This window comes from Phyllobates terribilis, unplaced genomic scaffold, assembly GCF_046119375.1.
Source record: "Phyllobates terribilis strain yellow unplaced genomic scaffold, ASM4611937v1 Scaffold_2__4_contigs__length_985480577, whole genome shotgun sequence".
NCBI classification, from domain to species: domain Eukaryota; kingdom Metazoa; phylum Chordata; class Amphibia; order Anura; family Dendrobatidae; genus Phyllobates; species Phyllobates terribilis.
In genome coordinates this window covers 465,072,141-465,095,843 of record NW_027362762.1, presented here as the reverse complement: position 1 = coordinate 465,095,843, position 23,703 = coordinate 465,072,141, and the positions used below count along the sequence as shown (strand labels likewise).

At 40.2% G+C, this 23,703-nt stretch overlaps 1 protein-coding gene across 6 annotated transcripts in view; it reads right to left on the bottom strand.

Moving 5' to 3' along the window:
• COL16A1 (collagen type XVI alpha 1 chain) overlaps window positions 1-23,703 on the bottom strand; it is a 210,262-nt gene that overhangs the window by 24,570 nt on the left and 161,989 nt on the right. The window contains exons 32-49 of one of the 6 annotated variants that reach the window (XM_073665715.1): window positions 22,655-22,777; window positions 22,523-22,576; window positions 21,649-21,694; window positions 21,490-21,521; window positions 21,165-21,218; window positions 20,775-20,843; window positions 19,044-19,097; window positions 18,563-18,589; window positions 16,100-16,141; window positions 15,978-16,019; window positions 13,965-14,018; window positions 7,710-7,763; window positions 7,436-7,474; window positions 7,155-7,262; window positions 3,655-3,681; window positions 3,485-3,556; window positions 3,361-3,405; window positions 2,389-2,433 (exon numbers count right to left, since the gene is read on the bottom strand). In XM_073665715.1, the coding sequence (XP_073521816.1) occupies window positions 2,389-2,433; window positions 3,361-3,405; window positions 3,485-3,556; window positions 3,655-3,681; window positions 7,155-7,262; window positions 7,436-7,474; window positions 7,710-7,763; window positions 13,965-14,018; window positions 15,978-16,019; window positions 16,100-16,141; window positions 18,563-18,589; window positions 19,044-19,097; window positions 20,775-20,843; window positions 21,165-21,218; window positions 21,490-21,521; window positions 21,649-21,694; window positions 22,523-22,576; window positions 22,655-22,777 (987 nt within the window). The remainder of the gene's footprint in view (window positions 1-2,388; window positions 2,434-3,360; window positions 3,406-3,484; window positions 3,557-3,654; window positions 3,682-7,154; window positions 7,263-7,435; window positions 7,475-7,709; window positions 7,764-13,964; window positions 14,019-15,977; window positions 16,020-16,099; window positions 16,142-18,562; window positions 18,590-19,043; window positions 19,098-20,774; window positions 20,844-21,164; window positions 21,219-21,489; window positions 21,522-21,648; window positions 21,695-22,522; window positions 22,577-22,654; window positions 22,778-23,703) is intronic. The other 5 variants (XM_073665716.1, XM_073665719.1, XM_073665717.1 and 2 more) reach the window with 5 other exon arrangements.

Below are 23,703 nucleotides of genomic sequence, written 5' to 3'. Positions count from 1 at the left end.
AGAAGTTAGACATTTAACTTTAGAAGAATATCAGCAACAAATTTGACAGGGGTTGTATAATATACGTAACACCAGTTGCAGTTACAAAGGTATGGTGGGATGTGTATCAGGCTTTATTTCATTGGGGTAGATAGCATATATTTTATTTCTTTTTTTAGAAAACATGAGCATTGGTGCTAAATGGTAGCAGTAAGCTACTTTAATTGAATAAAATATTTGAATGATAATTAAAATGTATTTTGGCAGATAAAATATTCACTAAAGCTATAGTAACACCAAGCCTAGGAAGGATCGTTTGTTTTTTTTGGCAGGAGTTATCATAGCCCCTTTGCTTGATACAGACCCCAGACATATAGTATAGTAAAAGCTACACCAAAGGGAGCAGAATAACAGAATCCCACTCACCAAAAAACAAATGCAGAAACAGCTAGGTTAGGTGAACAAATACGTGTAGAAGACTTGACTAGGACATTGAGACATTGTGCTCACAGCGACACGTAAGATGTAAGGACAGGATGGTGCTTTCACATTACAGCAGTGACATAACACTTAACAAAGTGGTGTAAAGTTGTGGTAGGAAGTTCAAGGGTACATATGATACACATGTGGTGGCCAAATCTGGTCCACAAGGTCTACCAGTAGTGCACGTTTTTCAGTTTGCTTCACAGTTAAAATCTCACACAGGCTAATAGGTAATACAGCTTTCCCAGCATTTCCTAGTAGTCTGAAAAACCTGTTACGTTGGGCGGCTGTAAAGAGGTTGTCCCATCTCGTATATTTATGGCATATCCGCAGGATATGACATAAATGTATTATAAATGTGGGTTCCATCAAGAAGGAGTGTTCTTCTCATGATACTGTAGATGCAAAATGGGAATATCTCTTTAAAGACCAACTCCATGGCCAAAATAGGATCCTGAGTGAAAATCAGTGACATTAAAAAGTCAGGTGATACAAAAATATTTTGATGCAGGAAAACATCTTTCTAAAAAGTAACAATATTCAGGGTTTTCTGCTAAATCCGGTGATTGTGTGCAGTGGTCACATGCGCTGTAGTCATAATGTCATCACTGCAGCCGGCGCTGACTTCCATTGATGTCAATACAAGTTCCGGAAGCAGTCGGGCGTGACTCAGTACTGCGTTCCACGGTGGATGCTGGGATGTGGGCGGGGGTTACCCTGCACGTCACACCCAGCATCCACCGCGCGCTTTCCCTCTCCTCATTCTGCATCATGGATGTCATGCCTCACTTGACGTGACATCAGCAGAAGAAAAAGCCGGGGTCACGTGATGCCTGTGAGCGGTCAGTGATAGCACCGCTCACAGGCAATACACACAACTAAAGGTATTTACAAAAAAACTTATGGCCACATGCTAAATACATTGGGGCAATTCAAAAAAGTAGTGGACAACTTCTTTAAACGTAACTATTCTGCAATCACTTTTCTCCAACGTATATTAGAAATCTACAAGGTGGGCCATTTATATGGGAACACCTACATTAAATGGGAATGGTTGGTGATATCAACTCCCTGTTTGTGGCACATGTGTATGGGAGGGGGAAAACTTTTCCAGACGGGTGATGACCATGGCAGCCATTTTGAAGTGGGCTATTTTGGGTCCAACTTTATTTTTTTCAAATGTGACACATTTTTATGAAATTCTCAATAAGTTTGATGTGTCACATGACCCTCTTCCCATTGAAAAAAATAAAGTTCGACTCAAAATGGCCTGCTTCAAAATGGCCACCATGGTCACCACCCATCTGGAAAAGTTTTCCCCCTCCCATATACTAATGTGCCACAAACAGCAATTTGATATCACCACCCATTCCCATTTAATTTAGGTGTATCCATATAAATGGCCCACCCTGTATATTCGTAATGAAAATCTAATTTCTGATACTCCTGATTTATTTCAATACTTTTCTAGTTTTCAAAACCACTGTTTGTACCATCATAACACTACTTAATTGTAAAGTGCTGCAGAATATGTTAGCACTATATAAATAAAAAAAAAAAAATTATTATTATTACACAAAATAATAATGGGCCTGTAATACCTTATCCCTTCTCCTATCATAATTTGCTTTAAAACTGTATCTCCAAGTATCAGCAGACAAAATGATATGGGATATAAACATCTGAAAATGTAGAGAATGAGGCAGTTCGAGAAAACTTTCAGACAAAGATGGTGAATCTTGAAACACAAGGTATAAAGACTGTCTCACAAGTGATAAGACTTTGGGCACATAAGGAATGAAATTTAAAGTCGCATCAGGTGTGGCACACAAGAGGTAAGTTTATCGGCACAGCGTTGGTGGAGTTATGTGCATTGGGAATTAAGGATAAGCGAGCGAGCAGGTGGGAGGAGGGTTATATTCTTACAGGTAGTCCGGGGGAGCCAGGAGAGCCTGGAAAACCTGGGAGCCCCTGAGGGAAAAAATAGGGGTATCACAATCCAAAAGCCACTGTTCGTGGATGGAGGATCAAGAGAACCCTGTATCCAGGAGAGTGAAACAACCTGACCCAATGGAGAAAGGAGCATCAACATTGTTATTAATACTGTTAGAATTGTTAAATGTCACATTTTAGATAAGAAAAACTGGATATTTTCCCGAAGGAATCACCCTAATAACATTCATTAGCAATTTTCAAACACTTTACCTAATACAATATTTACACAATAGCCTTCTACTTATAGTGATATATAATCTGGAAAAACATCTGAAAAAATTGTGCAAATATCACATTTGGTTCTGTTTAAACTTAAAGGGGTATTCCCATCTCTAAGATCCTATCCCAATATGTAGTAGGTGCAATAATAGTAAGATTAGCAAATATCTCCAATTAGAAATGTAGTATAGTATTTTTGATTCACTATCTCTTTCCTCATGTGCAGGCATTGCAGGACCTTAGGTATCCATGGTTACGACCACTAGCAACTAGCTAACTAACTGTGACTTTATCAGTGGACGTAACCATGGATACCTAAGGTCCTGGGATAGGATCTTAGAGATGGGAATGCCCCTTTAAGGAGCTTAATAGGTCTTCTTGAAGCGTGTAGAGCATAGTGCTGCTGTGTGGATCATGCACTTTTTTGGTCTTCTACAAGGCAGGAGAGCCGTCAAAAGAAGATGCTTTCAAGGAAGCATAAGTCAGCAAACATATATTGATTACTCATATACTATGATCTTTTGCTGAATAAGTGGTAAAAAAACAATCACTTATTCATTGAGCATAAATTGAGAATTGTTGACAAAAAGATCATATCTCTCAATGAGAACACAATAAAACTTTTATACCAATACTATTTTTTTTACATTATGAATGATATTTTGGTAAAATCAAATTACTTACTGGTGGTCCTGGAGGGCCAGGAAATCCTCTTGCACCTGGAGATCCCTGGTAGAGACAAATCAAGGAATGAGATTAAGGAGAATCTATAAGTATGCTCATCTACAGCAAAGTACAGAGTCATTACCTCTTCACCCTTTAGACCTGGTAATCCTGGGATACCTGGGTGGCCTGGACATCCAGAATCAGGTTCATCTCCCTAAAAATGGGGAATATTTAGAGATTTTTCTGCAGCCTTTGAATCAAATAGTGCAATGTACAGGTTATGTAGCTGACTAAAAATAATTACTTGCTTACCACTTCATCAGTCTTCTCCGAAAGACACTAAAAAGTGAAAAGAAAATATTATTAGATTATTAGAAAGAAAATTTAATAGAAAAGAACCATATAGTGTAGGGTTAATTGAATTAGTTTACTACTGACACTTGTAACACATACGCTTGTAATAATTTGCATTGTCTCTAAACATGATCTTCTATGAACAAACGCTTGGTTAGATAGACAGTCTGTACAAACTAAGTTTGTCTTCAAAATTTGCATTACTGAAAGTTCATTAAAAACTGGCAATACCACAAATAAGCGTCATAGTGAACAAAACAGAGAAAGGCACTGAACAGAATACACAGAATACACTGAACAGAATTATTATTATTCAGTTATTCAATGTTAGGTTACGTGGACAATACGATATTGTTACAACATTAACAAATCCCTGTACAAACAATGACATATATCACATACATACATAAGTACAAAACACTATACACATATAGCTCTTTTTGTACAGACATATAACCCGATCATATTTCAATATCACCTTACTCTTTATCATATAGTCTAAGTGAAAGCTACTGATTTGCTGTATCATGTATTATACTTGTAGGGATGTTGAACCAATGATAACCCACATTTGCCACAAAATTATTTCCATTCTTTAACTGCTATCGTGTGCTGTATTGTGATTATGTACCCCAAAAAGTCTATGTGCCTGGCATATATAATGGTCTGGTGGACATCTCCATGCAACATATGACAGGTTAGAGTGAGATTGAGCATAGGGAATGCTTAATCCCAGCTTCCAAAGTGATTGGTTTATGGATGTCTGTGAGTGATGGAGAACCTGTGAGAAGCTGTAAGTAGACTGCTAGTACACTTCTGAATTCAGGAAGACAATATGAGTGCTCAGCAAGGCCTCACTGGGAAAAGCCGGACTGCTGAATAGTGAATGCATGCGAATTGCATACTTGCAGTCGTGTGCTGACAAGATGTGTTTGGCTTCTTTCAAAAAGAGTGAATTGAGGGACTTTGGACAACTCTAGTTGGCATGGGATGGCTGGTATGCAAATCGTAATACCGGAGAATTACGACAGTCTATGCAAAGCATGCTGTCATGATTCAGTCAGCCTGAGTGACTACAGACTTTTAGAGTCATGTAGAGTGAATACAGACTTTCAGAGTCACTACAGACTTTTGTCCCAAGTTTGGGCAACCCCTTTCATAGTCAATAGGAGTGCGTATTAAGGTTGCCTGGTGATCTGTGGAGACTATATCAAAACTGTGTGTTTGGGTCAGTATTAGAGAAGACCAGGAATGATTCTGCAATCCACTTAATCTACTATTTGTCAGTAATCCTTCACTCAGCAAGGTGCGTCTTACACCAAGACAGAGCTTGAATTTTGAAGAGAAAAATGCAATTTCTCAGTCTAGTTCAAGTTTAATGTAGTGCCAATGCCATTGTAATAATTCGTGTGGATGGATTTGAGCTTTTTGGTCCACCTACTGGTCAAAGACTGTAAAATGGTAACTGCAAGTTTAAGGCATTAAAAAGTTTATACATCTGAAGTCGAGATCAGTCTGGAAGTAATTCTGTGAAAGGTAGCAGAAGTGCTGCGCTATTATACACAATTGGTTGGTGCAGTCTTGCATGCAAAGCTGTAGTTTGATAGGCTGAGAAACCCACAGTGGTACAAAAGGTTTGTGCAACATCTTTAAGCCATCGTAGGTGCAGCATGACCCTTTTGAGGAAATTTGGTGGTTCTTATGAACTTCAGGTACTGATAAGAGACCAAAATAGCTGCAGTAAAGTTAAAGGGAACCTGTAAGCTGATACATGCTGCCCAAACTGTGGAAAGCATGTATCAACCTCTAGCTGTGCAATCACAGCCATGAATGTTTTACTCTAAAATGCTGCGGCGTTTCAGAAAAAAACATACTTTTAATCAGCGCTTCTCCCTGCCTGGTGGCAGTGACTGACAAGCCTCTGCCTATACATGAACGTAGGCAAAGGCTTGCCAGTCACTGTCAGTGGGTGGGGAGAAGCTTCCAGGGACCCGCCTATACGACTAGTAAATAGTGCAGCTCGGTCACCGGTGGTGATTATAAGAGTAGAACATACTTGGCTATGATCGCGCAGTCACGAGCTGATACATGCTGCCCATGGTTTGGGCAGCAGGTATCAGCTGACCGGTTCCATTTAAAGTTCTACAAAGTTCTAATTTCAAGTGTGGTTTTCCCCAAAGTGCAGGTAGCAATTAATCATTGTAACCCTTTTAAAGTGACTGTAATTATAAAGATATCATTTTTCTGTGCAAGTACAAAAACAAAGCAATTAAAGTTAAAGAGGTATTCCCATCTTCAATATCCTATCCCAATATGTAGTAGGTGTAATAATGATAATATTAGCAAATACCTTCAATTAGAAATGGAGTATTGTTTTTCTGATACACTATGTTTCTTTCCTCATGTGCAGGCATTGCAGGACCTTAGGCATCTATGGCTACGACCACTAGCAACTAGCTAACTAGCTGTCCCTATATCAGTGGTCGTAACCATGGATACCTAAGGTCCTGCAATGCCTGAACATGAGGAAAAAGACATAGCGAATTAGAAAAACGATACTACATTTCTACAGCCTTTAAAATACACATTATATGTAAATAATCAACATTTTTGAGAGGTATGAACACCATGGTAATGGGAGAAAAACTATTTGCTTTTTCTGACATACATACATACTTGTGGAGCTGAAAGTGATGAACTCAGTGGGTGTTCCCATTAGGCAAATGCTCTCTTTCCACTACTTAGGGTACAGTTGCGCTTTGGATGCAGCATATTTTCATTGCGTCCAACCACACAGGTAAATCCACATGTGTTCATTGAACACATGCGGAGTTACCGCATCCAATATATTCTATTGGGGAAATTTTTGTTGCGAGACCATGCTGCAGCTCGTAAAGCCATGCCGCCGTTGAGTTTACGCGGTGTCAAAAAATCTATAAATCCCATCCACTGTGCTTCTAATGCAGAACGCCGTGTTTTGGATGCAGCGCAGGTGAGCTGCGTCCAAAACGCTGCTATTATGGATCGTGGGCACGCAGCCTTAGAGTTTCAAGACTCTGAATTTTTATATGAGAAAATGAAAGTTAGAAATCTGTTTTGGGATATCTAAAATGTTGTGTGAAAACATATATACTGCATCAGGCAATACATGGGGTTTGAATATAGTATCTAATCATGGAATTGTAGCTGCATCAACCTGGATCACACAGCTACATATTTGAAACGTTGCTTCATGTTTTGTTTTGCATTATGGTGCACAGAGCCTTTAAGGAATATAGATATTTGAACAAATAAGTCTATTCATGGTGCCTTTCCATTCATTAAAATTAAATAATTAAACACAGTCTGAGCCCACCTTGTAAAATCCATTACAGGGTAAAGCAATAATGGCAACAAAAAATCACACAAACTCTCATTCACAAGACAGTGCAGTGGACCGATGTACAACTTCTGCATACCCTCTCACAGTCCTCTGCTCCAGGAGTCCCAGGTTGGCCTTGTTCTCCTTTTTCTCCTTTCATGGCGGATGGAGTTTTCTGCCCATTGGCACAGTCCCCACAAATACTCTGTATGAAGTAGGGGGATATCAGATAAACTAGATCACCCCCATAAAGTGGCTGGTTCTTTGTTCCAAGGCTTTCCCACTAGACACACAAACTTCAAAAACAGGCTACTAAAATATATTAAACCTGTGTTGTAGTCCCACATTCCTTTTTGTCTTTCCCTATGACATCCTCACCTTCAGGATATCAATGGTTCTTTCTGCAGCCAGGGCTTCCTGTGGAAAAAATGGTCTGTTAGATAACAGTATAGAAGGTCTAAGACACATGAGACACACATAACTGCACAGTGACCCTGCAAAGCAAAATGGCACAATGGAAACACCAGAAAAGGGGAGGGTAGATGTGCACTTGTCACAGCTGCCCTACTTCTTCTGTGTGACAGGGGTTGGGGTACATTTAGAGAGCGTGGCACTGACACACAGCAGAAGCACACCAGCGCTCAATACCTACCAGTTCTCCTGGAAATCCAGGTGGTCCTGGCATACCATTGTGTCCGGGCAAACCCTACAGTCAAGGAAAAAATCTGGGGCTAAAGCTTGTGCCATATGTCTCCATTATCTGCAATGTGTGCTTCCCATACATCCATATAAAGTACTATCGATTCCAAAAACAGTGTTATTGGGACACACAAAGCAGTAATGAAAGGGTACTTCTCTATTCCCATAAATGCCAATGGGCACTGCACCTGCTGTCTGTTGTGTTTTAGCATATTTCTTCATACAGTATCTCCCTCATTATTGTGTCCTTTTTTTGTTGGCTGACCATACTGACATAAATCTGGAATAAGAAAAAATCTCTACTCCAAATTGGAAAATTCATTTACATGTGATGATTTTTGTATTGTGTAAAAAGGTACTTGAATTGTACTCATGTAAACCGCAATCATGTTAGGTAAGGTCTGTCATTGTAGCCATGTAAGTTACATTTCTGTGGATATTCTACACTCTTAAACATTGAAATTGCATCATCAAGAAGGAAAACTCATGGAATTATGGAAATTACAGAATTGATACACATGTTAGTGATATGCAAATGATGAAAAAATGGACACATCTCAATTAATGCCGGATCAAGTATGAGTGTCATGTGCAGAAATACACACACTTACATGCCTTGGTTGACATCAATGATGTTATTAATGGTTGTCTGAGGAAGGTGCTGCTGTCACACTGTCACAGAATACTGGAGGTAGGGGGCCTAAGCTGACCCTAAGCTGGGGCCCTGACTAATCCCTCATCCTGGAGGTACTGTTAAAGGTACAGAGGTCCAGGCCGCCAGCGTAACCCCTACCTTCTGAGGATCCCTGCACCTAAGTAATCTAGTCCTGAGAAGGACCCCGATCACAACAATAGGGAACCAGAAATAATATGCCCACACACAGTATTTAGACGAACGAGACAGTACAAGGGAAAAACCAAAACCACCTTGCATACAACTTCTAAACAACTACAACAGAGGGAACACCAACGGGAAAGGAGATAAATGATAAAGCGAGGAAAGGGAAAACACACTTCCAAATACACTTATCTCAGCAACTCCAAACACCACGATCCGCTCTGTAAGTCTGAATGAAAAGCTTTCACCGACACCTCCCAAACAGACCTGCAGGAATATAAAGGAGTCTCACCAAAGAAGCATTGATTGCAGCTGGGCGAGGCTGGACCTCAGCTAGCCCAGAGAGAGAGAGAATTAACTCCTACACTGCCGAGAAAACACAAAGCACCAACAAGTCAGCTGCGAGAAGTCAGGTTGTGTACTCGTGACGATCTTCGTGGCAACACACCCGTGACAGTACCCCCCCTTCTACGAGGGGCCTCTGGACCCTCAGGGCCAGGTTTATCCGGGTGAGTCGTGTGGAAGGCCCGAACTAATCGGTCTGCGTTAATATCCGACGCAGGAACCCACATCCTCTCCTCAGGACCATACCCCTTCCAATGAACCAAGTACTGAAGGGACCGGCGATTAAAGCGTGAATCAATGACCCTCGATACCTGGAACTCCAAGTTACCATTGACCACCACTGGAGGGGGAGGTAAAGGTGACGGTACCACCGGCGCCACATACCTCTTAAGCAATGATCTGTGAAACACGTTGTGAATTTTAAACGTAGGGGGGAGGTCAAGACGGAATGCCACCGGATTAATAACAGAACTGATTCTGTACGGCCCGATGAACCTGGGACCCAGTTTCCAGGAGGGAACCTTAAGTTTAATATTCCTGGTAGACAACCATACCTGATCGTTCACACTTAGGTCCGGACCAGACACTCTCCTCCTATCAGCCATACGTTTGTATCGGTTCCCCATAGTATTCAGATTCTTCAGCACCCCTCTCCATACTGAAGCGAGAGATGAGGAAAATCGTTCCTCCTCCGGAACCCCCGAAGAGCCCCCCCTACTGAAAGTACAAAACTGGGGGTGAAAACCATATGCCCCAAAAAACGGGGACTTACCAGTGGACTCGCTCCGCCTATTATTGAGAGCAAACTCTGCCAGAGGTAGGAAAGAAGCCCAGTCCTCCTGGTTCTCTGACACAAAACACCGAAGATATGTCTCCAAGCTCTGGTTCATACGTTCCGTCTGACCATTGGTCTGAGGATGAAAAGCCGACGAGAATGACAAATGCATCCCCCGCCGTGCACAAAACGCCTTCCAGAACTTGGACACAAACTGAGACCCCCGATCAGACACCACCTCGGAGGGTACCCCGTGAAGCCTCACAATCTCCCCAATGAACACCTGCGCAAGAGTTTTAGCATTAGGGAGAGCCGGAAGAGCGATAAAATGTGCCATCTTGCTGAACCTGTCCACTACAACGAGTATGACCGTTTTACCCGAAGACGGAGGGAGGTCAGTAATAAAGTCCATAGACAGATGAGTCCAAGGACGCTCCGGGATCTTCAAAGGTAAGAGGGCCCCAGACGGACGGGTATGTGAGGTCTTAGAGCGCGCACAAACCCCACAGGACGCGACAAAAGTTACCACCTCTTTATGTAAGTTAGGCCACCAAAACCGACGCGAGAGGAGATCCACAGTTGCTTTACTCCCCGGGTGTCCTGCAAAAACTGAGTTATGGTGTGCCTCGATCACCTTTTGTCGCAACTGATCTGGAACGAACAGTCTCCCCGGAGGTCCAACAGGGGCGTCTCCCTGAGCCTCCAATATCTCCTCCTCCAGCTCAGAGCATACTGCCGAAACCACCACCCCCTCCTGAAGAATAGGAATCGGGTCGTCCGTATTCCCGGCCCCAGGGAAACTACGAGATAAGGCATCCGCCTTTACATTTTTAGACCCAGGACGATATGTAACGACGAAATTAAACCTGGTAAAAAACAATGACCACCTAGCTTGTCTGGGATTCAGACGTTTAGCGGACTCCAGATATAGCAGGTTCTTGTGGTCGGTGAAAATGTCACACTGTCACAGAATACTGGAGGTAGGGGGCCTAAGCTGACCCTAAGCTGGGGCCCTGACTAATCCCTCATCCTGGAGGTACTGTTAAAGGTACAGAGGTCCAGGCCGCCAGCGTAACCCCTACCTTCTGAGGATCCCTGCACCTAAGTAATCTAGTCCTGAGAAGGACCCCGATCACAACAATAGGGAACCAGAAATAATATGCCCACACACAGTATTTAGACGAACGAGACAGTACAAGGGAAAAACCAAAACCACCTTGCATACAACTTCTAAACAACTACAACAGAGGGAACACCAACGGGAAAGGAGATAAATGATAAAGCGAGGAAAGGGAAAACACACTTCCAAATACACTTATCTCAGCAACTCCAAACACCACGATCCGCTCTGTAAGTCTGAATGAAAAGCTTTCACCGACACCTCCCAAACAGACCTGCAGGAATATAAAGGAGTCTCACCAAAGAAGCATTGATTGCAGCTGGGCGAGGCTGGACCTCAGCTAGCCCAGAGAGAGAGAGAATTAACTCCTACACTGCCGAGAAAACACAAAGCACCAACAAGTCAGCTGCGAGAAGTCAGGTTGTGTACTCGTGACGATCTTCGTGGCAACACACCCGTGACAGCTGCCATGCTGAATGCACTTGGGCAAGCACCCAAGCACTTGGCAGCTCCCTTTACAATTCATGGCCAATTATGTTCCAGACGTGCTCAATGGGAGACAAGTCAGGAGAGGTTGTGGGTCATGGTAGCATGTTTAGCACACAGGCTGCTTGCAGAAACAACATGCAGCCTGGTATTGTCCTGTTGAAAAACAGCTCATGGGACACTTTGGAGAAATGGCCGTATTGCTGGTCGCACGATTGATGCATTCTGTACTGAAAGTGAAATTGGATGTCTGATATCAAGACTAAGGAATGAAATGAATGGTGTCTAACAAACCATCAGAAGACATTTGCACGTAATTGGCAACGAGCCAGATGTCTAGCTACAGGTGTTCTATTGAGCTCATACAATCACTCTGAAAGGCTAACATGGTGCAGAGCAAGACAGCAATATCAAAGCTGGAATGGAGATCTCTCCTCTTTAGCAATAAGTCCTGCTTTTGTCTTGGACGCAATGATAGCCGGAGATTGGTCAGGAGACTTTGTGGACGTCTGACTGAAGACGCCTTCACGTGAGAACGTCACACTGGTCCTACTCTCAAGATTCTGGTGTGGGGTGGCATAATGTATAGTAGCTGGATTTCTCTTGTTTTCATTTCAGGTACACTAACAGCTCGGTGTTATATTGGTTTGGTCGTGGAACCAGAAATATGGCCATTTCTCCAAAGTGTCGCAGGAGCCACTTATCAACATGAAAATACTAGGCTGCGTGTAGCTTATACTAGTGTGAACAGCCTGCATAATCTAAATGTGCTTCCATGGCCTGCAGAGTCACCGGACTTATCTCTCATCAAGCACATCTGGGACCTCTTTTTCCGGCAATTGCAAAGAGAGCTGCAGCATCGAATCTTGATAATTTGTGTGCCCAAGTGCATTCAGCATGCAGAACATTCCTCAGACAACCATTAATAACCTCATTGATAGAATGCCAAGGTGTGTAAGTGTGTGTATTTCTGCTCATGGCGTTCATACCTGATACTGAATAAATTGAGATGTTTTGAAAATTTTGTTTCCATTTTTTCATCATACCAATCCTGTGATTCCATAATTCCAGGTCTTTTACTTTTTGATGTTGCCATTTCAATGTAGAGGAGTATATTTCCTTGATAGTAGAGTTTATTTGCTTGGGTTTTTTCTACTAAACATATTTATCCCCTATCGACAGTATAGGTAATAAATCTATGATCACTGGCGGTCTGGCTTTTGGGAACCTCACAGATCCAGAGAACAGGGTGCTAAAGTTGTTGGTGCTTGGCCACTGCTCCATAAAGCACCACACACTTAAATTAACACAGGGACCTTACTTTGGGACCTTACTTCTCTAGATTAGTGATCAGACTCCAGGAGTGATACATTTATTTGCTTATCTGACGATAGGTGATAGATGGGTTTAGTGAGAAATCCACTTCAACCTCTTACTCACTGTTATTCAGTGGTATAAGTCTACATTCTTGTGTCCAGTAAACATCCATTAGAACGAATCCAGCAGCAATCCACTGACAAAAAAAGTTGTGCAGACACAGCTTTTTTGTCCAGCTAAAAAAACTATTTCAACTGGATCCGTTTTTTTAACATTGAAGTCTGTGGAAAATTAATCCATTAAATAGCCATCCGTTTTCTTCCATTTGAAACATCCAGCAAGCAAAAAACGGATCCTTTTCAAATGAAAGAAACACTGATGGATATTTAACGGATCCATTTTCCACAGACTTCAATGTTAAAAAAACGGATCCAGTTGAAATCAGTTTTTTTAGCTGGGCAAAAAAGTTGTGCCTGCACAACATTTTTGTCAACAGATTGCTGCTGGATCCGTTCTAACAAATGATTACTGAACATGTGAACAGAGCCTAATGCGGATGAGCAAACAAGACTGATTATAATTATGTAATGAATTGCTAACATCTGAATCTTTCTGTTCTGTAACCATATACTAACATCCAATTTATTAGTGATATCAATTATTCTATGTTATAAAAGCATTCTCATTACTGTATGCCTATTACACCCAAATTTTCTTCAAAACCTAAAAGCGAGCAAAAGTTTTCAGGGTCCTCATACTGGTAAGTCAGTCTGTGACATAGGTTGAATGCTGTGTTCGCAGCTAACTTTCATTCCCTGGCTAAAAAAATATTGCTTCTTTCATATTGGCAAAATGTACTGATCCAACAAAGTCACCATAATGTAAACCGTGATAAGAAAGATCACTATTGATCACAAAGATCTCTCCTTGACATTGGTAAGCACAATGCCAGTTAAAGAAGTATAAGAACACATCAAAAACAGTTTTCTATATCTTCCCCTTACTTTGAGCAATGGTATATTAATGTTAACAGAAGCTAAAATGATTTCTTAAGATTTTAATGAAAAATTTAAATATAAGTAGAAGAATGTCTTATTGGCATTTCAAATGTTACTTTCTAGATTTATCACCTTGCAAAGTCTTGCATCATGGTGATGTCTCTTGCTTTATATCTTTTCAGGCCCCCTTTGTGGTCAATATCTATGTCATACAGGCTGGAAAAATGTGGCTAATAACAGTATTATTATGCATGAAAATTCCCGCTATAGACTTTAAATGGGGACCCAGTTTTATTACTCTCCCTTCCTAAATTAAGAATACGGCTCACCTGGTGACCGGGTAATCCTGGAGGACCGGGAGGTCCAGGTGGTCCGGGAGGTCCCTGAAATAAAGCAGATATTTGAACAGCAAACATTAAGAGGAGATGGTGAACATCTAAGGATGGATATTTGAAAGAGTGTACTGGATATTATAAATAGGGTTCATTCAGTACATATAGATACTACACCTTTGGTGTGCATATTGGGGTACATTGAAGACTTAACTATTGATGAATATTGTAAAACTGCTGTTTCTCGTATGTTGTATATGGCTAGGAAGTTAATAGCTGAATACTGGATAACAGATCAGACCCCACAATTCTAGAGTTCATAAACAAAATCAATTGGTTATTAAACTTGAAAGGGGTATTTATTTAAAAAGAAATGCCATCACTAAATTCGAAAAGCTTTGGGCATCATTGATTGAGTATAAGAAATACCAGTTGTAAGCTGTGTTATCTTTGTTCCTGAATAAATATATGTTCACTGTTCAATGGCTGGACAGTATAGAGATTAATCCACTGCCTACAGGTTATAGGCCCAAAGACCCAGAAACTCAAAGACCCAGAGAACAGCCCAGAGGAGAGAGAACAACAGTGTACTATGAAGAAGAAAAGATGGCCGCCAGCAGCAACTCAGTGCCAAATCTGACTTCCCAGAACTACCAATCCTGGAAATTCAAGGTAAAGATGCTGCTGATAGGAGAAGGTTCATGGAAATACACACAGGAGTCTAGACCTGACCCACTACCAGAAGACTTGGTAGAGAAGGATTAAAAAGGTGAAGAAACTTTTTTTTTCACATACGAGAAAAACTGATGAAAATCAGACCAAACTCTGATGAAACTTGGATGAATATTTAATGAAGCTCTATTACAGATAAGTGGGTTTCCTAAAGACTAAATTAGTGGCAAAAATATAGTGAAATATCATTGGAATTATAATAGTAACTTTTGCTAGCGTTGGCCATTTGCTTATTACTTATTTATAACTAATATAAACGGAATAAACCATAGGCCAAAATGACACAAAAATGTAACAAACCTACAAGTGTAAATTTACTCTAAATCACAAGAGTTATTTGAACATCAAAACATTTATTGTAAGCTGATTCACGTCCGTAGATTATTTTCCTTATATTTTGATTGTAAATTGAAATCTTCAAGAGCATAAATGATGGTTGCTTCAAAAGTGTCAGGTTAAGTTCCCACAATGAGTTTTTGGTGAGTTTTTCATGCTGTGTATTTTTGCTGCCCAAACAAATGCAACATCTCACAGTTCCAGCAGAGTGAAGGGGATTTATAGAAATCTCATTCCCACTGCTCAATCTTTTTCATGCAGTGTAAACTGACCTGTGATGTGTTTTCTAAATCCGCAACATATCAATTTCTCTTGTAAGTGCACTGAGTTTTTAATACAGCTTTTCCCCATAGAATTGCATTAGATGTGTAAAGTTCACAGGTAAAAAACTCATACGCCTTTTAGTACAAAATGCAATAAAAATACAGAATGTAGAAAAATGCAATGACAAAAATACCTAATTTAGCTACTAGGTGCAGAACTGCTGCAGAAAATCAGCAACATCAAAAACTCCCCAAATACTCATAGTGGGAACGTAACCTTAGAGTCCACTGTAAGGCCACGTGTACATATTGAGTATTTGGTGAGTTTTTTTACCTCAGTATTTGCAAGTCAAAACCAGGAGTGGGTGATAAATACAGAAGTGGTGACGTGTTTCTATTATACTTTCCTCTGATTGTTCCACTCCTGGTTTTCGCTTAGAAATACTGAGGTAAAAACCTCACCAAATACTGAATGTGTGAACGCGGCCTAAGTGCATGATATACAAATATACCCTTCTTAATTGTAGATTTGACTTTGACTTATTTCCTTGGTTTATCAGTACTACTAGTACATCCATTGTATGGAATTTGTAGGGTATACTAGCTTCTTTTCCAAAGATGACATAAAGCTAAAACAAGGACTGTTGCGTGACACATATGAAGACTATATAAAACCAACCTGGATTCCGTATCGCCAGAAATCACCACCCTCTGTGTTACCCTGTGGAGGAGAAACATAGCTGGTGAGGCTGGAAAGAGAACTAAGATGTCAGATGTCATTTTCTGTGAAAAAATACCCACCATATATGGTCCAGGAGGACATGCACACACTCCATCTTTTCCCTAAAATAAAACAAAAATTCTGTTATGACAAATCACATCAGTTGGAACAACAGTGTATTCTTGAGCTATCAGCTATCCGCAGAGTTATTGATTGACAGAAGGACAGGTCATTGTACACTGTTCCTGGTGTATGTTATTGGCTGAAGTGCTGACATTATGTTGACAGTGCTGCAGTCAATAAGTGAGCTTAGCAGCCCTGCCCGTGTAGATGGCAAGAGTAGCTAAGAGCCTCGGAGCTCACTGACTGGCTACAATGCTAGCAACGTGACAATAGCACTGCAGACCATAACAGACGCCAGGAGCAACAGCAGAGACTCAACGCTAACTCAGGGAAAGAGAGTAAGGGCACATACAGACGGCCATATTTCTTGTGCGAGGATCAGATCATAGTGCACCGACTGACCGGCACTTCTCCTGATCTGAGCATGACAGCGTGATGTATTTCTATGTAGCTGTCACCCTCAGGTCAGGAGAGCAGACGGTCAGTCCGAGGATTGCAATGCGATCCTCGAACAAGAAATATAGCCTGCCCCTTAAGCAAAGTTTGTTTTTTTTAAAAAACAACTCTGCTTGTGGATAGAGGTTTTCAGAAACCCCTTTAAGCCCTTAGTGCAAAATCATGCACATGTACATGATTGTAGGTGTTACCATGTGTGGAGAGAGCTCTGGAGTTGAGCTCCTTCTACATGCTGTGAATACAGGCTATATTAAATAACTGGTATCCATTTATATCAGCAGCAGCTGGAGCGAAGCTCTGATCACTGCCGTTAGCCGGTGAAACATCGCTGTCAATCTCTGACAGCAGAGTTTAAATGAAACGCACACTGGTGTTCACACGCACTGACTCCCGTTGGCCCACCATGACGCGATTGCTGGGCACCGATGGGTATCTATCGCAGCCAGGGGCCTGTGAAGCTCAGCCTAGTTTTCCTCTAGATACTAAAATGCATTAGTATTACAGTATAAGTATAAGCAATCCTACAATTGCAAATCCCCTAAGAAGACTCTAAAATAGTTAAGTAAAAAATTCTAAAAAAGTTTTAAAAATATATATTTTTTTAAATATAGAAATTAGAATCACACACTTTTTCCCCCATTAAAAATATAGAAATGTAAAAAATAAAAAAATAATCAGACTTTTTTTTTTACAAATTTCAATTTGAATTGAACAAATTTAATTTGTTGTTCTCCTCTTAAAAAAATATATTTAAGTTTGATTTTCCCATAATTGTACTGACCTGGAGAATCATGATTCAGAGTAATTTTTACCACAGAATGGTTGCCGTAAAAGCAACACCAAAAAGAACCATGGCAGAATTGCATTTTTTTTTTTACAATTTCACCACATTTTTCTATTTTTTTCTATTTTTCAGTATATGGAATATTAAAATGGTGTCATTCAAAACAACACCTCGTCGCACAAAAAAACAAGCTCTCATTCGGCTATGTCATCTAAAAAATAAAAAGATTGTGGCTCTTGGAAGAAGTGGAAGAAAAAAACAAAAGCAGAAAAAATAAAAATCACTTGTTTTTAAGAGATTAATGGTTTAAATAATAAATAGAGCTATACTAAGCAGGTTGATTCCGTTACTGAATGAAGGCTGCTTCGGTACTCCTGTTCATACCGCGGTTTGGTCATCTGACTACTGAATCCTGTGATTGGCTGCAGTGTTCAGATGACTGGAACAAGTCACCATTGGCTGGGCATCTAATGATCACTTAAGACTTGGGTTATACCAGCGTATATTTTCTCATCATCAATTATGCAAATCACACTCTGATCAAACTCTGATCAGAGTGTGAGCATAGTGTGATCTGATTCTCTCGGATGAGGAGAAGATAGAGAATTTTTTTCTGTCTTCTCTATTCTTTCAGTCCCTGGAAATTGGACTGTACTCACATGTCAACCGAGTGCAGTCCGATGGTTTCCATGGACTCATTAACTTGTATGGCCGAGTGTGATCGGAATATCGGATCAAACTCGGGCATATAAAGATTTTTTTCTGACATTTGCAAGGGCAAATAGAATGACATTGGTCCGAGTGTGATCCGAAGTTTTGTCAGCACTCAAACCGAAAATACAGCCATGTAGAAGAGCCCTAACAGGAAATCATCACTTCTAATCTTGATTCAAAGCACTGTATCGGCCTGCGCCAGAGCAATGAGGGTGTACACAACCTTTGTCAGTGTAATGCTATTAAAAGTAAAGCATAACAATAAAGTGTCTTACATTTATTCCTCTCTCTGTATTAAACGTACTAACCCTCACATTAGGGTTATGGCTTCCATTTATAATGAAATTACAGTTATGTCTGACCTTTTTCTTAATTGGAATTGGTGAATCCTGATGGACCCTATTAACATGAATGTGAACAAAGATCTATTTCTACATTTAGCATGACAATTAAATAACACACTTACTTTTTCACCTTTGTCTCCTCTGTCACCCTATATATAGAAGATATAGTTATTAATACTTTATCCAGTTAACTGTAACTAAAATACAAATATGAAGTTACCTCAAACTTAAAACTAAATTTTTATAGAACTTGGTTCTGTAAATTGTATGACCCTTTAACTTATCTTGATAATCTTGAAAAAGTCCTGTACATTTACGTAGCTCTGTATGAAGAAAAAAACTCATCGACTATCCAAAAGTGTTTTGTTGGGAAACTTAGTTTTATAGAATATCATAGGAGTATGTTAAGGTAGGGTAAAGAAATTGTCTGATAACATGCACAGTCCAGCAGGTCAGCCCTTATGTCAACCAAAGCTGAGACTCATGAAGAATCTTGAAAAGGAACATATATTGATGAATTTGGCACATCTTACTCCTTCGCACCCTGCACCAAGACTGGTGTGCCAGTCTTGATGCATCGGGGACTCTAGATCTATAACTTACTGGTCTTCCACTTGTTCCTGGATATCCTTGTTTGCCTGGTGTTCCATCCTGTCCCTGTTTGAAAAAAAATAAATACAATTTTTATATATATATTTATAAGTGTATATTATGTATATAAATATATAATATACACTATATGAACAATAGTATTGAGATATCTACACATTACACCTACAGGAGCTTTCATGACATCCCATTCTAGATTCATAGACATTAAAACGGAGTTAGTTCCTCTATTTGAAGATGTAACAGCTTCCACTTTGATGGGAAGGCTTTCTGCAAGATATTGCAGTGGGAATTTTGTCCAATCATCCAAAAAAACATTTATGAGGTCAGACAGTGATTTTGGAAGAGAGGGTCGGGCTTGCAATCTCCATTCTGTTTTATCCCAAAGGTGTTGGATGGGGTGGTCCAGTCAATTTCTTCCACACCAAACTCACCAACCATGTGTTTCTGAACCTTTTGTGCTTTATGAACTGGGACACTGTCTTGCAGGAAAAGAAAGGAGCCTTCCCCAAACTGTTCGCACAAAGTTGGGTGTTCTCCAGTGCAGCTTATCTCAGGGAGAACAAAAGAATCAGTGACATGCCAGGTTCTTAAAAGGAAATCTGTCATGTCCGATAACGCTATTAACCTGCAGATACAAGGTTAATATATTTATGAAGGTGTCGGGCAGCTGTACTGAAATTGAGGCAATGGACTTTATTTCTCCTGGGAGCCGCTGGGTGATATCTGTATCAGTGCTCTACTTCTGTCACCAGGCTGCACCATGTTCTCATCGTGAGGCAACAGTTTTAGTTTTGAGTCCTCTAGGACTTGTAGTTCCATGCATTCTGGGAGACTCAGTGTTAACTACTCTATGCTTTGGCTTGCTCTATAAGCTATTTTAGATCCTGATATTCTACTGTACACTGCCAGTTATCATCTGACCTTTTTCTGTGTAACTTGTGCCTTGCTATTCTCCCAGTGTACAGTCCTGATTTTTGACCTCGGCTTGCTTTTGACTATTCCCATTCTTTACGATTTAGTCCCTACAAAGACCTCCTGATTCTGACCCGGCCACCCAACTATACTCTTGCCTCTGGTTTGCTCCTCCGGAGATCGGTTGTTCCGTGGAAGCAATCAGGTAGACCCCGTTTTAAGTCCACATTCCTCTACAGGGATTAAAGGGTGAAGACTGGTATTCCTCTGGAATTTGCCAGAGGGGTGGCAATCCAAGGTAGCATTTTAAAGTATGTGGCCTCTGAATGACATAACACGCTGGCTTTCAGTCATGCAGGAGTGCCCAGAGCAATTACAGTCATCGCTCACAGCACTGAGAGCGGCGGCTATAAACACGCAACGGCACTAACAGCTGGCTCTGCAATGATGCACTGTAGAGCTGGCTGTCAGTCATTGGATTACTTGTTTTGGTGTGAATAGTTTTGCCGTACTTGAAAAGAAGTAAAATTTCTTCTTGTGCAGACTATACACCCCAGACGATGGAAATCCCATCAGTTAATCTTAGTTGTCGCAATATACATATATATGTATTGAGTAATATAGGATCGGTCATCAATGTATGTTCTCTTAGAGTCTAACCCTTGGAACCCAAATGATAAGCAAAATGATGTAAAAACTGAGCTAGAAAGCTGTACAACCAGATGTAACTGGCAGTTTGTTCTCCTTTGAATGTCTAAAATTAAAGCAAAGGTTTATATTATATTAGCTAACAAGATCCTTTGTACTTACAGGAGGTCCAATGGCTCCCATGCCAGGTATTCCAGGAGCTCCTGCCGCCCCTTTTTGTCCAGTATTTCCCTGCAACATTTATTCTTCATTAGTCCACTGTAATATATTTGGTGCTGTTGTAATCCTATTAGATATAGCTATATAGTTATTCATATTTTGCACTTATTACATGAATGTTAAAGGATTTAGCATCGAGCATAGCTGGCTTCAAATGTAGACTAAGATGCATTATTAGTTAGGCAGATTAACATATACCAGTATAGAGTTCTTATCAAACACTAGTTCTCCTAGGCTGACCTATTTAATGTGTTTTTTCATTTTTAATTGCTATAACAAACTATGGAAATCCAATATTACTTTTAAAGCGTAGCATTTAGACTGTGTACTCACCTTATCACCTTTGGGGCCAGTAAATCCAGGAAAGCCCTGGAGGCCTGGTGGTCCCTATAATTATAGTTACCAAATATTTAATTGTTAATTCATTAATAATTAATATATTGATCAATGTTTATTGGGATGTTCACAAAGGCTATACTGTGGACCCTATGTACTATAAGCGTCCACTCTTGGGGCCTTTGTAATATTCATATAAAAACTCTTTTGCATCTATATAAAACATATGAAGGCTAAGAGGTGGCATATTAGATCTCGAACATGGCTATGCGACTGAGACCTGCATTCAAGATTGTACATTATAATGCATGATGATACTCACTGATTTTCCAGGTAGGCCAAAATCTCCTTTTTCTCCCTAGAAAATATACACTTTTGATGTCAGTACTTAACCTTGATGATGATAATTATTTGTATTAATTTTCTTGAAATTTTTTTTTTTTACATCTGCACATTACTTTAAAAGTCATCATTTATGTACTTGCCTGTGGTCCTCTTTTTCCTTCACCTGGAGGCCCTGGCTCTCCCTGGGTGGCAAAAATACACAATAGTTTAAATAATTAAACAGACAAAAATGCAAATGTAAAATAAAAAAAGGCTAAAAACTGTCTGAAAGTTTGATATGATGAGTATTTTTCTACAGTTTCTCTGCATTGTTATCGAATAGTCTGCCAAGTATACAATATGTACAGTCTACTTTGTGAAATATTTTTAACATACACTTTTATGGGCTAATTTGTCTCCCCAACTGAACCAAAGCTAGAGAATATTGGTCAACAAGCCACACTCAGGTCTATCCGGTTTGGGACACATTTACGTGGGCCCATTATATAGGAATTATTCGGGTTCAGATCTGAATAAGGCATTATATATATGGATATTGTATCTACTTCCACTTCCAGACTAGTAAATAGATATGTATGTCAGTATGTAAATTAGAGGAACGACGGACAGGAAATGATTTGTGAGGATATTTTATTTATATTCATGTTGCTTCTATAGTGTCAACATATTCCGTGGCACTGTACATACATTATCACAATTTACAACAGCCACTATTCTCAGTGGGCCTCACAATCCAATCTCCCTTTCTGAAGCACACGCGTACATATATATATACTATGGTCAGTAAGAAAAAATCAAAGTACCCAAAGAAATACCAACATGGGAAGAATGTGCAATCTTCATGCATGTTGTCCTTGATCTGATTTGAACCCTGAACCCTGGAGATGCAAAGCTAGAGTGCTGGCCAGAGTGTGGGATACATAAACTGCTATATAAATATGTAATAAAAGAAAAACAGGGAGCGGAAAGCATCTGGACCCACTTTGTTTCATGGTCAGGCTGTAGCTCACCTGGGCTCCCTTTATTCCAGGTGGACCCTGAACACCAGGTAAACCAGGTTGACCCTTAATAAAAAAAAAAGACTGTGGTTAGGGGGAATGTACAGTAAGGTACTGAAGATACTGTAATGGGGTATAACTCACTGGTGTCCCTCTCTGTCCCACTCCTGGAGGTCCTTGATCCCCTTTAGTTCCTGGTCTTCCAGGTACACCAATAACATCTGACAATCCATTTAAGCTTACAGGACAGGAGTCACAGGCATCTCCCTGTAAATGACATGTAATCATGTTGAATTTCCAAAATCAATACAATATTTTATTATTTATTATGCTTTATTATATAGCACCATCATACTCCGCAGCGCTTTACTGCTCAATAAGCAGTTGCTCTGTAGTCTTTAACAGTATTTTATGTTAGTGAATGGGTCTGAGCTGTAAAATCAGAAATAGTTGAAAGACAAGAGAGGTTCTGTTCAAAGATAAAAAAATGGAACCCTTTTTTTTTCAAATCCTGGAAAACCCTTTAATTAGGTTATTAAGTTGATCGATAATGTGGAGATTTAGCTTTATGGGTTAAAGGGAATCTGTCAGCAGGATTTCACCCGCCAAACTATTCATATATGCATGTAGCTCAAGTCCAGCAGTACATTTACATGGCCAGTCTATTCCTTCCTTATTGAGAAATTAGCATTTGAATTGATTTGTAAATGAGGGTGTAGGTATGAATGCTCTGTCACTCCAGCTCTATTCCCTGCCCAGTGTCGCCTCCTCCTACTTTACTGCAGCCTCTATGCTATGTGACTTCAGGCAAAGGAGCAATCAGTCAAGCAAGAGGAGGCGACACTGGGCAGAGAATAGAGCCGGAGTGATATACACATCTACAGCTGTATTTGCTTGTAAAGAATATGTAGAGTAAGGTCATCTGAACCTGCCGGGAACACTTGACAAATGATATTGAGGGGAAAACAGATGGAGCATTTTAAATTACAATGCCCGCTTCTTTTGTTTTCCCAGGAGATAATCCATCTCTAGAGGTGTCTGGCAGCAGTTTATTAAATTCTCTCCATTGAAACCACATGCACCCTAAATCAACCTGCGATAGTTAGTGACTGGTTGAGAAAATGTAAGGACATCTTTAAACATCGAACACTTGTAAGACTCAAAGAATGCTTATCAATGAACAGTTGAAATAA